General features: G+C 33.6%; 1 protein-coding gene across 3 annotated transcripts in view; it reads left to right on the top strand.

Annotated features, from left to right (window-relative positions):
• The window catches only part of DACH2 (dachshund family transcription factor 2), a 788,103-nt gene that overhangs the window by 649,598 nt on the left and 123,409 nt on the right, over window positions 1–15,096 (top strand). For 2 of the 3 annotated variants that reach the window (XM_081043326.1, XM_081043325.1), the window contains exons 7-8: window positions 532–667; window positions 3,207–3,290. In XM_081043326.1, coding sequence (XP_080899452.1) covers window positions 532–667; window positions 3,207–3,290 — 220 coding nt within the window. The remainder of the gene's footprint in view (window positions 1–531; window positions 668–3,206; window positions 3,291–15,096) is intronic. The other variant, XM_081043327.1, reaches the window with a different exon arrangement.

The following is a 15,096-nucleotide window of genomic DNA, read 5'->3' as shown; positions in this document are numbered from 1 at the left end:
TTGCAGGTATATTATTAATATTTCCATAATTTTTGTCTGTGGAGAAAGACTAAACCTGTGCCAGGTGCTGCTATTAGTGAGTTTTATTCCAGGGTCCTCAAGTGTTTACCTTTGGGAGATCTCTTTCTTACTTAGAAAGTAGCATCACCCTCCAGGCCTTGGCATGAACTTTATATCAATGTAGGAGCATATAATAACAATAACCTTCACCGCACACCTATGTTTATATTCCTTTGTACATTTTCTACTAAATTAAATGGAAACTAACTTTTCTTGAGCCTCTACCATGTATCCAGCATGGTGCTGAGCCCTTTCGTTTTCTTCTCTTTTTTAACCTTCACTAAATGCCATTAATTTTGCAAGAACCAAAAATATGCTTTTGTCTAAAGATATGTGTTTAAGACCAGGTATTGTGGATATGCATGCTTTCAAGATAAGTGAGAGGTCAGCATTTCAAATGTTATGGGTATAACCAAAATGAGAAACTTGATGCACAGATGGCATTTCCTTTTGTGTCTCCTTTTGTGTCAGGAACGGATGCCGGAGAGTCCTTCTCCTGCTCCCTCTCTGGAAGAGACTCGTCGCCCTGGGAGCCAGACCTCCTCCCACCCCAGCAGCAGTGTATCCAGCTCTCCCTCTCAGATGGATCACCATTCTGACAGAATGGGTGAGCATCTCACCCGAAACCAGGAATTTAAAGATATTTTTTCAGGAAATTCTTCATTAGGCAATAGAGAGGGGAGAAAGTAGCTGGGGAACTGATGCCTACTTAGTATAAATGGCTTTTTGAAATGGTCACTTTTTTTATTGCACAAGCAATATAAACAATAAAATGCAGCAAAATATTAGAAGTTTGTTCTGTGGCAGGGCCTTCATTTATTGTGTCACTGGATCTCATGGGAGTAATATGATGGGATTTTTGTAGAGTATATGTTAGTTCTGTTCGTTGGTATTTAACAGCTAGTGTGCTACAATACATACACTTGTTATATTCACAGCATCCTTCAAATAATGGAAGATAAAATATCTTTTAGACAGTTAATCATTGAGCGATTAAAAAGTGAATCAATGTGTGATTTGCTACAATCTCAGAATTTGGATCATAAGTAACATGCTTTTCCTTGTTTTTTTTTTTTTTTTTTTTTAATCTCAGAAGTCTTACACCATAGACACTATTGCAGAAACACTATAATGTCATTGTCAGTGATGTGGCGTATTGGAGACTTGAATCTAGCCATAGTTCTGGATCTAACTAGCTATGAGATCTTGAGTATGTCACTTAACAACCATGAGTTTCTTTACATAATATATGAAAATAATTACTGCCCTGCTTAATAGGCTGGATTTTTGTGAGGTCAAATGAAATAATATGTGGAAAAACACATCTGAAGTTTAAACTGCTAAGGAAACGTAGGTGGGTAAACATTGCTTTTCTCTGTGTGGCTTTGCCTTGATTGCTTATCATCTCCTGCTATCTGATCCTACTGAGGTCTACAGATATTACTAAGTGCATTCAGTTGTAACAAATTCTCATTTAGTATACAATAATTATGAGCCATGTGAGCTAGGTAAAATCTTTGTTAATCTTCTGTAACTACACAATATAATTTCCTAAGTATCAATTTTCTTTAGAGAAAATGATTTCTGCTCTTGTTTTAGTCTTACTATAGGGACATTGCTTATGTGAACTCTAAATTTTTATACTGCTCAATAGTGATGGCTTCAAGACTCTCCAAAATAATGTTTTTTGTTTTGTTTTGTTTTGGTCGGGGGAAGAATTTGAGGGATTAGAGAAGGTGTTAGGTTCTGGATTTGTGCTAAAGAATGAAGATGATTTCTCCCTTGTGGAAATTCATCCAAGTCTCACTTAGCCTGTCAATATTACATATTGATTGTGGCTCTTTAGCCTCATAGTGAGCTCAGTGGGTCTGGAATCTGGCTTCCCCATTATAATCACTTGTGGAACATTTACAAATCTGGATGCCCAGGCTATACGGTCAAAGTCTGATTTACCAGGTCTGCAACAGAACCGGGCAGCAAGTTTTATTTTGCTTTTCAGTATCACCTCAGGAGATTCTATTGTGCAGGCAGAGTTAAGAACACTGAGCTAGAACTTGAGGCTAATTGCCCTAAGGGAGCAAGTTTAATTCCTGCAAGAGGTGACAGTAGTGTTCTAAACTTTCCTCTGTTCTGTGGACACAGACTACCTGTTTATTACAACATTGAGTGCAACTGATACAAGGGAGTCTGAACAGGACCAGCAGATATACCAAAATACACGTTGTTCTGTCCGTATACTGTTTGAATTGAGAGAAAGCAGGGAGAGAGGCGGGGAGGAGAGAGAATTATTTATTGAGTGCTGGTTGAAAGCAACACATAGGGAAATATAATCTGTGATAGATATATCGTAGGAGAATGGTATTCTACACTTAAAAGTAAAATCAAGTATTTCCAAAGCTATGTAATATTCTAAAAAAAAAAAATCTTGATGACATAAAACATTTCTAATTTCCCCTGCAGTAACTAGGCTCTCAATCATATTCCACAATTGTTCAAGGTTGATAGATATTGTCTGTAAATAAACTAAAAGGTTTGATGAGTTTTAGTTTAGTCACCTTGTTTTATTTATAGAGCTATGTAATGTTTTAATAAAATATAACTAGAGAATTAAATGATAAACTATGAAAATTGGCATGTTTTACCTCTGTTAATATAAACTTATTGTGAAAAAGCACTTACAATAACTACCAGAAAGTTATATTTTGTCTATTAATATTGCTATATATATTTGCAAGAACTCTGTAAAATGAGTTAAAAGCATAATTATTTTAAACTCATGAACTTAAGTGGTAAATTTTTTTCAAAAGCACTTTGGGAAATATATTATTAATTATGGAGGTAAATAGCTAATTTGCATATAAATTTTAAAAGAAGTAAGTATTTTAAATGATTTAAAGAATTATGTTGATAATTATATATACTATATATTAATTTTACATTAAAAATCCACATGATTAAGCAGCTAATTGATTTTTAAATTATGTGATCATCAGACCAACACAAATCTTTCCATTGTTTCAGAAATAGAAGTGTATAAAATTCATGTTAACTATTATTTAAATAAAATGGCTATTTATGTAATGCTTTTTTGCCTTTCTTTTTGGTGTTTTGCAAGAAAATCACTCAGTTATATCTCTTATTTACAGTTATGATGCCCAACAGTAGAGAGGAACTTATTGTTGATCAGGATAATGGACCAACCATCAAAAAATTCCAAAGAGATAATAAAGGTAAAACTGTTTTTGCTTATTTGATGTACATATAAAGATCAGATACTAACTCAGTTAACATCCCAGTACTGTATATTCTATTCACATTTCCCTAAGTCAGAAAAGATTCACAGTGGCTTTGGATAGGTTATTTTACTAGTAAAAAGAAAAAAGAATGTTTACCTGAAGCTTGTTTATTTGATGTTATAAATGACATATCAGCCTGATGTTATAAGTGACATATCAGTTTGTCTGTGACTATGGTTGGAAACTTCACACCCATTTATTGTGCTTGATCAGAGACATCTGACCCTTTTTATTATACATGCACTTGGTTAGCTATGTTCAAATGATTCACCATTTGATGGTTATGTTTGAAAAACTGAGTTGCTGTCATGGAGGAGAGATATTCCCTTCAGCCCTCAAAAGTGATTATAAAAATATATGCTAATTTAGACATTTCAAATGAAAGCTTAGCAAGTTACTCCAATCAAGTATTTGCCTGGAGTGCTGATAGATATGACACCTGTCTGGCTTTTGATCCACTGAGGTACATGTATCACCTCTGCACAGTATCCAGTTTTTTCTTATGATATCTGTTTAAAGAAAGGAGGGAGAGTAAGCATTTCAAAGTCAAGCTATCTTGATGTGAAATCTGAGTACAACTTTATTTAAAAGGCTGCAAAGGTAAGAAAAAAGGGAAAATATATCAGCACATGTCATAAGCTATGTATTATGACTGTCACCAGGAGTTAGACAGTAACTCTAAGCTAAAGACATAAGGTAACATGTAATTTATCTGATCATCAGATGGTCCGTTTGTACTTCACTCTAGGGTGCATTTTTTCTACCCATACAAAAAGTGCTCATACTACATAGTTTTTCTTGACTTCATGAACTGAAGAGTTAATGGAGAAAGTTTTTCCTTTCTTCTCTAGAACCTGCTTCCTAATTGCCTAGATGAACATTTTTAGTTAGAATTTGGAATAATGTAGGATTTTAATTTCATTGATCTGTGGTTGGTTTCCTTGCCACACGTTTAGTATTTTCTTATCCAAACACTGAAAGCCTATACCCTCTGGGGCTTCAAACTATAAATGATTGATTTCAGAATAGTTTTCAGAATGGAAGAATTCAGGTTCAGTATATTAAACTACCCAAACTCCTACACAGGTAATAAAATTCTAGTTAAAGATGAAACTTCATTTATAACCCACCAACAGTTTGTTCCTGAGACCTCTTTTCCACCAAGTCATGACCATTTATTTGAAGGACAGCTTGGTAATAAAGCAGCTTTTCTAGGAAAATTTCAAGCTATACCTGATACATATGGTTTTATCAGAACCACAACCCCTATAAGTCAAAATGGCATTTAGGACTGGCCTGGGTGCTGCAGTGCTCAAGTACACAGTGCTGTATCTTATGAAAAATCAGCTGGAGTGCTAGTACAGATCTACAGTAACTGATTTTCATAAAATACACAGTGGTATGTACTGGCATTGCTGAATCTCTTGCTGTGGAATGGCACAGTTTTACTCATTTCAATCAAATAGGTTGGTCACACATTCTGATGAGGACATTAATAGACAGGAGTGGCATATTAAACTGCACCCCGGTTATAATGGAAAGCTTTCTTTTAAATGAGATTGTCTGTGTCAACTTCTACCAGTTATATTTGTGATATTAAGACAAAATACATTTTCCTCAAATAGATTTTCATTATTAAAAGGGAACACAGTTAAAGTAGAAGCCTCAACATTTATTAAGTATGACAAGTAAGCAGTTTATACAACTGTGGCAAACATATGTTTTCACATCTGTTTTGAGTAATATCATCATGATTTTAAAAATGATTTATAGCTCTGGAAATTATAAAATGCCAGCTTTACTATTATGTGGAAATTTTCAGAAAATGAAGACATACCATTAGAGTATGCTTCATGTAGCCTGTCTCTTACTATGCCTCATAAAATTGAGTGACAGTGCTATACATGTCTCAAATGATAATTTGCATTTTTGCCTTGAATTTTCATATGCGGGCGATTCAAAGTCTCTATGATCTGGGTTTTCCTAGTGGTGATATCCATTTAGATGGTGTCCAAAATGACTTAACCAAATTGCAATTTTAGTTTTGACTCAAGTACTATATTTTGACTAAACTGAATGGTCAGTCAAGTAAAGCCTTTGAGCATATTTTGCACCGACTTTGTCAAACAAATTGACCAAATCAGTTGCATGTTACGACATTGTGTTACATGGTTTTGCACAGTCAGCTCTGGGATTCTTTAGAGTTTGAGAAGTTGGGACCATCCTCCTTAGTTTACCCATGTGGAAGCAAAGGCATAAGGCAATACCGTCTTCCATTGACAGCCACTGGTCTCCCAAACCACTAGCAAGAATAGGGGCTTATGATATTTTGCATTGTGTAGTGAATGTATTTATTGAAAATTTTATATGTGCAAGAAGCACTGATGATAAAATTTGAAATGCTACAGAAACAGGGGAATAATAAATTTATCATCTAGCCCAATACTTGGGTCCATGGACCATTACATTTTAAAACTGTCCAGACTACAGATGAAAAGTTTAATAGTTTTAACATCTGTTGATCATAAGAATCTAAAGTATATCTCATCCATAATCAAAGCATTATTTTATTTGTTTTTATGCAAATAGGCTAATTTTAGTTTAGAGAAGATTTTTGACTACATAGTAACACTATAATAATGTAAAACTTCTGTATAAAGTAAGACGTTTTTCTTTATGTATGTATTCCTGCAAAATTCCTGGATGCTGCACTAAATCTTTAACCTTTGTGCAACTATTTAGGTGATTGAGAATAATTATTGACATCAATTAAATTGAGAAATAGGTCTCCTGAATGTAACTATTTTTTAATAAAAGAGACTGATTTATTGGGCCAACTAAACTACAAACCTCATTACAAATGTACTTTATGATTAAGTTAAAATACATAATGGGAAAGAAAATATACATTTTTGTGCATTTTATGCTGTTCAGTGATTCTAAATACAAATGAGAAAAACAAAGAACATACCTTACTGGAAAATGTCTTTGAATTACCTTCTTTTTTAAAACTTTCTATTGGAAACAATTGTAGATTCACAAAAAATTGCAAAAAGAATACAGAGATTTCACGTAACCTTCAACTAGTTTCTCCCAATAGCAATACCTTTTATAATTATATGATTTGAAAATCAGAAATTTACAATGGTACATCCACAGTCCTTATTCAGATTTCACCAGTTTTACACATATTCATTGGTGTGTATATCTCTGTATATATCTTTCTGTGGAGTTTTATCACATGTGTAGAGATGTGTAACCACCACCACAATCAAGATACAGGACTGTGATAGGGGGTTAATACCCAAAATATATAAAGAACTCATATAGCTCAAAAACAAAACAAAACAATTTGATTAAAAAATGAGCAGAGGATCTGAAGACGTTTTTTTTCCAAAATAAAATACACAGATAGCCAGCAGACATATGAAAAGATGATCAACATTGTTAATCATCAGAGAAATCCAAATCAAAACTACAGTGAGATATCACCTCACATCTGTCAGAATGGCTATTATCAAAAGGAAAATAAATAACAAATGTTGGTGAAGCTGTGGAGAAAAGGAAACCCTTTCACGCTTTTGATTATAATGTAAATTGATATAGCCACTATGGAAAACAGTATGGAGGTTCCTCAGAAAATTAGAAATAGAATCACCATATGATCCAGAAATTGCACTTCTGGGTATTTATCCAAAGAAAACGAAAATACAAATTTGAAAAGTTTTCTGTACCCCTGTGTCCACTGCAGCATTATTTAAAATAGCCAAGGTATGCAAATGACCTAGGTGTCCATTGATAGGTGCATGGATAAAGAAGGATAAAGAAGGTATATATATATGCAGTAGAATACTACTGTGCCATAAAAAATAATAGTTTTGATATTATCCACAGTATGGATGGACCTTGAAGACTTTTTGTTAAGTGAAATAACTCAAAGAAAGGCAAACACTGTATGAATTACTTTATGTGTGGAATCTAAAAACAAGTAAATAAACAAATAAAAGAAAACAAAGTTCATAGATACAGAAAACAGATTGGTGGTTACCAGAAGGGAGAGGGGTTAGGGAATGGCTAAAATGTGTGAAGGGTATCAAGAGGAACAAACTCCCAAATGTAAAATAAATAAGTCATGGGGATGTAATGTACAGCATGGTGACTATAGTCTGTAAAACTATATAGCAAATTTGAAAGATGCTAAGAAAGTAAATCTTAAAATATTTCATCACAAGAAAAAACATTTTTAACTTTGTATGGTGATGGATGGTGGCTTGACTTACTGTAGAATACTTTGCTGCATACAAATGTCAAATCATTATGTTGTAAACCTGAAATTAACATAATGTATGTCAATTATACTTCAAAAAAAAAAAGGATACAAACCTTTCGAGCACCACAGGGGTGTTTTTTTCTTGCTATTCCTTTATTGTCTCGCACCCCGCCATGATTTCTAATTCTTGACAACTGCTAATCTCTCCTCCATCTCTGTAATTCCATCATCCTTAGAATGTTCTAATGAAATTGTGCAGTATGTGACTCTTTGACATTGGCTTTTTTTTTTCACACAGCATAATTCCCTTGATATATATCAAACTGTTACATGTGTCAATAGTTTTTTTTTTTTTCTGTTTTGTTGCTGAGTAGTATTCCATGGTAGGTATATGCCACAGTTTGTGTAACCATTCATCCATTGTAGGAACCTCATTTCCAGTATTTGTTTATTATTATACAGCTTTTAAGAGCATTGATGTACACGTTTTAATGTAGATATAACTTTTCATTTTTCTGGGACAAATACCCAAGTACAATTGTTGGGTCATTTGGTAAGTGTATGTATAGTTTTATAACAAACTGCCAAACTATTTCCCAGAGTGGCTGGACCATTTCTGTGTTCCTACCAACAATATTAGTGGTTCAGGTTCTCCATATTCTTACCAGTATTTTCTGCTGTCCTTTTTTTATTTTTAATTTAGCTGCTCTCATGGGTATGTGTAGTAGTATCTTATTGTGGGTTTAATTTGCATTTCTCTAATGGCTAATGATCCTGAACACCTTGTATGCATATCCTCCGGTGATTGTCTATTAGTGTCCCTTCCCCCTAATCTGATTGGCTTGCTTGTTTTTATATTGTTGAATTTTGACAGTTCTTTATATATTCTAGATACAAATTTTCTGTTAAATATGTGGTTTGCAAATATTTTCACCACTCTGTAGTTTGTTTTTTATATCCTCTTAAAAGGCTCTCAGGCAAAGCAAGTCTTTAAAAAAATGTTTTTGATGCAGTCCAATTGGTAAGTTTTTTTTTTCTTTTATGGTGCTTTTCGTGTCAAGTCTGAAATCCTTTTGCCTAGCCCTACTTCCTGGAGATTTTCTCCTATGATTTCTTCTATACGTTTTATAGTTTTACTTTTAACATTTATAATCATGATATCAGATCAAGGATGTTTTTTTTATTCTGCTCCAGCACCATTTGCTGAAAAAGCTATTCTTCTTCTATTGAATTGCTATTGCACTTTTGTCAAAAGTAAGTAATCTGCACTTATTTGTTTCTATTTCTGGCTTCTTTATTCAATTTTGTTTATGTGTATCTATCCTTTTGCCAGTATCATGGACTTGATAATTAAAGCTCCACAGTACGCTTTAATATCAGATATAATAATTCCTACTACTTTGTTCTTTTTCAAAATTGTCATGGCTGTTCTAGGGCCTGTGCCTTTGTGTATATTTCATAAAAGCAAGTCTATGTCCATAAAAATCCTTGCTGGTATTTTCATGAAAACTGCATTAATCCTATAGATTAATTTGGGGGAAATTTACATTTTTACTATTTTGAATTTTCCAATCCATGAACACAGTATGTCTTTCCATTAATTTCAATTTTGTTTGACTTCTTTCATCAGAAAATTTAGTTTTTCACATACAGTTCCTGTACAAGATATGTTCGATTTATACCTACGTATTCCATTGCTTGAACAATTAGAAATGGTTTGGATTTTCAAATTCAGATTTCACACCGCCTCTTTCTTAGTATATATGAACACTATTGGTTTTTGTATGTTGATATTGTACTCTTCCATTTTACTTAACCTCCCCTATTAGCTCTAAAAGTGTTCTGGGTTTTTTGTTTGTTTGTTTGTTTCTACTTAAAGTTTATAGGGGTGACAATTGTTAGTAAACTTACATAGATTTCAGGTGTACAATTCTGTAATACATCATCTATATCTCACTTTATGTGTTCACCACCCAGAGTCAGTTCTCATTCCATCACCATATATTTGACCCCATTTACCTTCTTCTAAAACCCTCCTTCACCCTTACCCTCTGGTAACCACTAAACTGTTGTCTGTGTCTATCAATTTTTCTTTCTTCATTTGTTTATCTTCTTCCTTTGTTGTTTTCAGTTTTATACACTACATATCACTGAAAACATATGGTTCTCCACTTTTTCTGTCTGACTTATTTTGCTTAGCATTATAATCTCAAGATCCATCCATGTTCTTGCAAATGGTGCTATTCCACCTTTTCTTATGGTCAAATAGAATTCCGTTGTGTATATATACCACATCTTCTTTATCCATTAATCTAACCCTTCGATAGATGGGGTAACCAAATGACACTTGGGTTGTTTTCATGTCTTGGACACTGAAAAAAAGTTGCAATGAACATTGGAGCACACGTGACTTTATGGATATATGTTTTCAGATTTTTTTGGTAGATACCCAGAGAGGGATTGCTGGGTCATATAGTAATTCTTAATTTTTTGAGGAACCTCCACGCTACCTTCCACAGCAGCTGCACCAATTTGCCTTCCCACCAACAGTGTATGAGAGTTCCTTTTTCTCCAAAGCCTCTCCTGCACTTGTTATTATTTGCCTTGGTGATGGTAGCCATTATAACTGGGGTGTCTCATTGTGTTTTTTATTTGCATATCTCTGACGATTAGTGATGTTGAACATTTTTTCATCTCTATTGGCCATTTCTTTGTCCTCTTTGGAGAAATGTCTCTTCAGGTCTTCTGCCTATTTTTTTAATTGGATTCTATATTTTTTTTGCTGTTGAGTTGTGTGAGTTCCTTATATAGTTTTGATATTAGCCCTTTATCAAAGTCGTTGCTTGCAAAACTCTTTTCCCATTCGGTTTGTTGACTCTTTATATCTTCTCGATGGTTTCTTTTGCTGTGCAAAAGCTTTGTCGTTTGATATAGTCACATTCATTTATTTTAGCTTTTACTTTCCTTGCCTTAGGAATCATTCATAAAATGCTATTTGAACACAAGGTTCATAAGTTTAGTACCTATGTTTTCTTCTGTGCAGTTTATTGTTTCAGGTATTATGTTTAGGTCTTTGATCCACTTTGAATTAATTTTGGTACATGGTGACATACAGCAGTCTAGTTTCATTTTTTTGCATGTGGCTTCCAATTCTTCCAGCACAATTTATTGAAGACACGGTCTGTTCTCCATTGTATGTTTCTGGCTTCTTCATTGAAAATTATCTGTCCATATTAATGTGGATTTATTTCTGTGTTCTCAATTCTATTCCATGGGTCTATATGTCTGTTTTTCGCAAATACCATACTGTTTTGATTATTGTTGCTCTGTAGTACAAGCTGAAGTCAGGGAATGTGATACCTCCAGCATTGTTCTTTTTTCTTAAGATTGCTTTGGCTATTCGGCGTCTTTTGTGGTTCCATACAAGTCTGATGATTTTTTGTTCTATTTCTTTAAAAGATGCCATTGGGATTTTGATGAGGATTGCATTAAATCTGGTATATTGCTTTGGGTAATATGTCCATTTTAACTATGTTGATTCTTCCAATCCATGAGCACGGAATGTCTTTCCATTTCTTTGTGTCTTCTTAAATTTATTTTAAAGATGTCTTATAGTTTTCAGTATATAGGTCTTTAACATCCTTGTTTAAGTTTATTCGTAGGTATTTTATTCTTTTTGTTGCAATTGCAGAAGGAATATGTTTTTTTTTATTTCTTTTTCTGAGGTTGCATTGTTCGTATATAGGAATGCAACAGACTTTTGTAAGTTGATTTTGTACCCGACAACTTCACTGTATTCGTTTATTGTTTCTAACAGATTTTTGGTGGATTCTTTAGGGTTTTCTGTATATAGCATCATGTTATCTGCAAAGAGTAATAATTTAACTTCTTCATTCCCAATTTGGATGCCTTTTGTTTCTTTCTCTTGTTTATTTACTCTGGCTAAGACTTCCAATACTATGTTGAAAAGCAGAGGTGATAGAGAACACCCCTGTGTGTTCCTGAACGTAGAACAAAGGGCTTCAGTTTTTCACCATTAATGATGACATTAGCGGAGGGTATGTCATATATGGCCTTTACTATGTTAAGGTATTTTCCTTCTCTACCTATTTTGTTAAGTGTTTTAATCGTAAATGGATGTTGTGTCTTGTCAAATGCTTTTTTTTCTCATCTATTGCTATAATCATATAAATTTTGTCTTTTATTTTGTTTATGTCGCTTATCACATTGATCCATTTGCATAAGTTGAACCATCCTTGTGCCCCTGGAATGCACCCCACTTGGACATGATGTGCAGTCTTTTTAATGCATTGTTGTATTCAATTTGCTAGAATTTTGTTTAGGTTTTTACATCTGAATTCATCAGAGATATTAATCTGTGGTTTTGTTTTTTTGTGTTATCCTTGCCAGGTTTTTGTATCAGGGTAATTTGGCCTCCAAAAATGAGTTAGGGAGTAATATCGCTTTTTCATTTTTTTGGAAGAGTTTGAGTAGGACAGGTATAGATCCTCTTTGAATATTTGGTAGAATTCACTAATGAAGCCATGTCATCCCAGACTTTTGCTTTTGGGAATTTTTCAGATGACTGATTCAATTTCTTTACTGGTGATCAGTCAATTTAGATTTTCTAATTCTTTGTGATTCACCCTAGGAAGGCTAGGTTTCTAAGAACTTGTCCATTTCTAGGTTATTGAATTTGGTGGCATATAGTCTGTCATAGTATTCTTTGAAGATCCTTTGTATTTCTGTGGCATCTGTGATAACTTCCCCACTTTCATTCTGATTTTGTTTATTTGTGTCTTTTCTCTTTTTATGTTAGTGAGTCTAGCCAAGGGTTTGTTAATTTTATTAATCTTTTTCAAAGAACCAGTTCTTTGTCACATTTATTTTTTCTATTGTGTTTTTGTCCTCTAATTTATTTATTTCTGCTCTGATTTTTATTATTTCCTTGCTTCTGCTGATACTGGGTTTTATTTGGTCTTCTCTTTCTAGTTCTTTAAGATGTAATGTGAGGCTATATATCTGGGACTTTTCTTGTTTCTTGAGATAGGCCTGTAATGATATAAATTTTCCTCTTAAAACTGCTTTGGCTACATCCCCAAAATTTTCGTAGAATATATTTTCATTCTCATTTTTTTCTATGTATCTTTTCATCTCTCCTATTATTTCTTGTTTGACCCAATTGTTCTTTAAGAGGATGTTGTTTAATCTCCACATATTTCCAGGTTTTTCTAATTTCTTTTTGCAGTTGATAAGAGAATATGCTTGATGTGGTTTCAATCTTCTTAAATTTGCTGAGGTTAGTTTTATGTCCCAATATATGGCCTATCATTGAGAATGTTCCATGTACACTAGAAAAGGATGTATATTATGATGTTCTAGGATGAATTGCTCTATAAATGTCAATTATGTCCATTTCATTTAATGTGTTATGTAGGGCTGATATTTCTTTATTTATTTTCTGTTTGGATGATCTATCCATTGCTGTCAATGTTGTATTTAGGTCCCTTAGCATAATTGTGTTTTGCTCAATTTCTCCCTTTAGTTCTGTTAGTAGTAGCTTGGTATATTTCTGTGCTACCTGAATGGGGGAATAAATATCGATGTCTGTTATATCTTCATGTTGTATAGTCCCGTTTATCATTATGAAATGTCCATCTTTGTCCTTTGTTACTTTTTTTATCCTGAAATCTGTTTCATCTGATATTAGTTTCACTACACCTGCATTTCTCTGTAAGTGATTTGCTTGGAATGTCAATTTCCAACCTTTCATTTTGAGTCTATATCTGTCCTTGTAGCTGAGATGTGTCTCTTGGAAGCAGCATATGGTTGGTTTTAGATTTTTGATCCAATCTGATACTCTGTGACTTTTATTGGTGAGTTAGTCCATTTACATATAGGGTGCTTATTGGTATATGAGGATTTCATATCATTCTATCTTTGGTTTTCTGGTAAGACTGTCTCCATGGTCCCTTTGCCTTTTTGTTGCTGTCTATTATTTTAGTGTGGTGGTATTCCATTATTTTTCCTTCTTCTTTATTATGTTATATATTTCAGTTCTGGACTTTTTGAGTGTTTACCATTAAGTTTATGTAAAATAAAGTTTCATATTTAGAGGATTCCATTTTCTTCAGCATGCTTACTTTCTCCTTTCCCGTATTCTGGTTCAGGCCTTTATTCTCCCACATTTTATGTTTTTCTTGTCACAAATTATCCCTATTTATGCTGGTCAAATAGCCTCCTTCAGTATTTCTTGTAGTGCAGGTCGTTTGTTAGAAAATTCCCTTAGCATGTATATGTCTGGAAAGGTCTTTATACCCCCTTCATATCTAAGGGATATCTTTGCTGCATACATTATTTTTGATGGGCTTTCCTTGTAGGTTACCATCTTTTTTTTCCCCGCTTGCCTTGAAGATTCTTTTGTTGTCGCTCAATTTTGACAGCTTCAATACGATATTTGGTTCAATATTCAGCTTCAATACAATATTCAATTCAATATTTGGTTTCAATCCCTCCTGGATTGTAGAGTTTCTGCTAAAAATCTGATGGTATTCTAGTGGGCTTTTCATCATAGGTTAACATCTTCTTTTCCCTGGCTGCCTTGAGGATTCTTTCTTTGTAGTTAATTTTTGACAGCTTTGATACAATGTGTCTTGGAGAAAGCCTTTTGGGGTTGAGGTAATTATGTGTTCTATTTCCTTCTTGGATTCGAGGATCCAGTTCTTTCCACAAGTTTGGGAAGTTCTCATTATTTATTTTTTTGAATATACTCTCAGTTCCCTTCTCCCTTTCTCCCCTTTCTGCTATGCCCATTATTTTTATATTGCTCTTTCTGATGGAGTCAGATAGTTCTTGTAGAGTTCTTTCATTTCTTTTAAGTCTCAAGTGTCTCTCCTCTTCCATCTGTGTCATTTCCAGATATCTATCTTCGATACCACTGATTCTCTCCTCCATCTGTTCAGCTCCATTACCTACACTGGCTATTTCATTCTTTATTTCTTTTCTTGAGTTCTTAATCTCCGAAAATTCTATTTGGTTCTTTTTTTCAAAATTTCAGTCTCTTTGTTAAAATGTTCATTTTGTTCTTTGATTGTGTTTCTGAGGTTATTAAACTGCCTGTCTGTGTTTTCTTGCATTTTGTTGAGTTTTTTTTTTTCAGAACTGCAATCTTGAATTCTCTGACATTTAATTTCTAGATTTCCATGTCTTTAAGTTCATTTTCTGGATACTTCATTTTCTTTCTGAGTTGCCCTGTTACCTTGGTTATTCATCGTGATTAGTGAATTATTATTTATCTTCCTAGGCATCTACAAGAGTGGGTTCTACAACAGGTTAATAAAAAGAGATCTTTCTTTTGCTTTCCTTAGGTGTTGGTAGAATGTTTCATTTTCTCTCTGACTACAGCCTTTTATTGTCTCTCACACTGTAGACTCATATTTTCTCTGCACTGTTCTGGCTTTTTAAACAATG

Source organism: Rhinolophus hipposideros (genome assembly GCF_964194185.1).
Source record: "Rhinolophus hipposideros genome assembly, chromosome: X".
In the NCBI taxonomy this organism is placed as follows: Eukaryota; Metazoa; Chordata; class Mammalia; order Chiroptera; family Rhinolophidae; genus Rhinolophus; species Rhinolophus hipposideros.
This window is presented reverse-complemented; position numbering and strand designations above follow the sequence as displayed.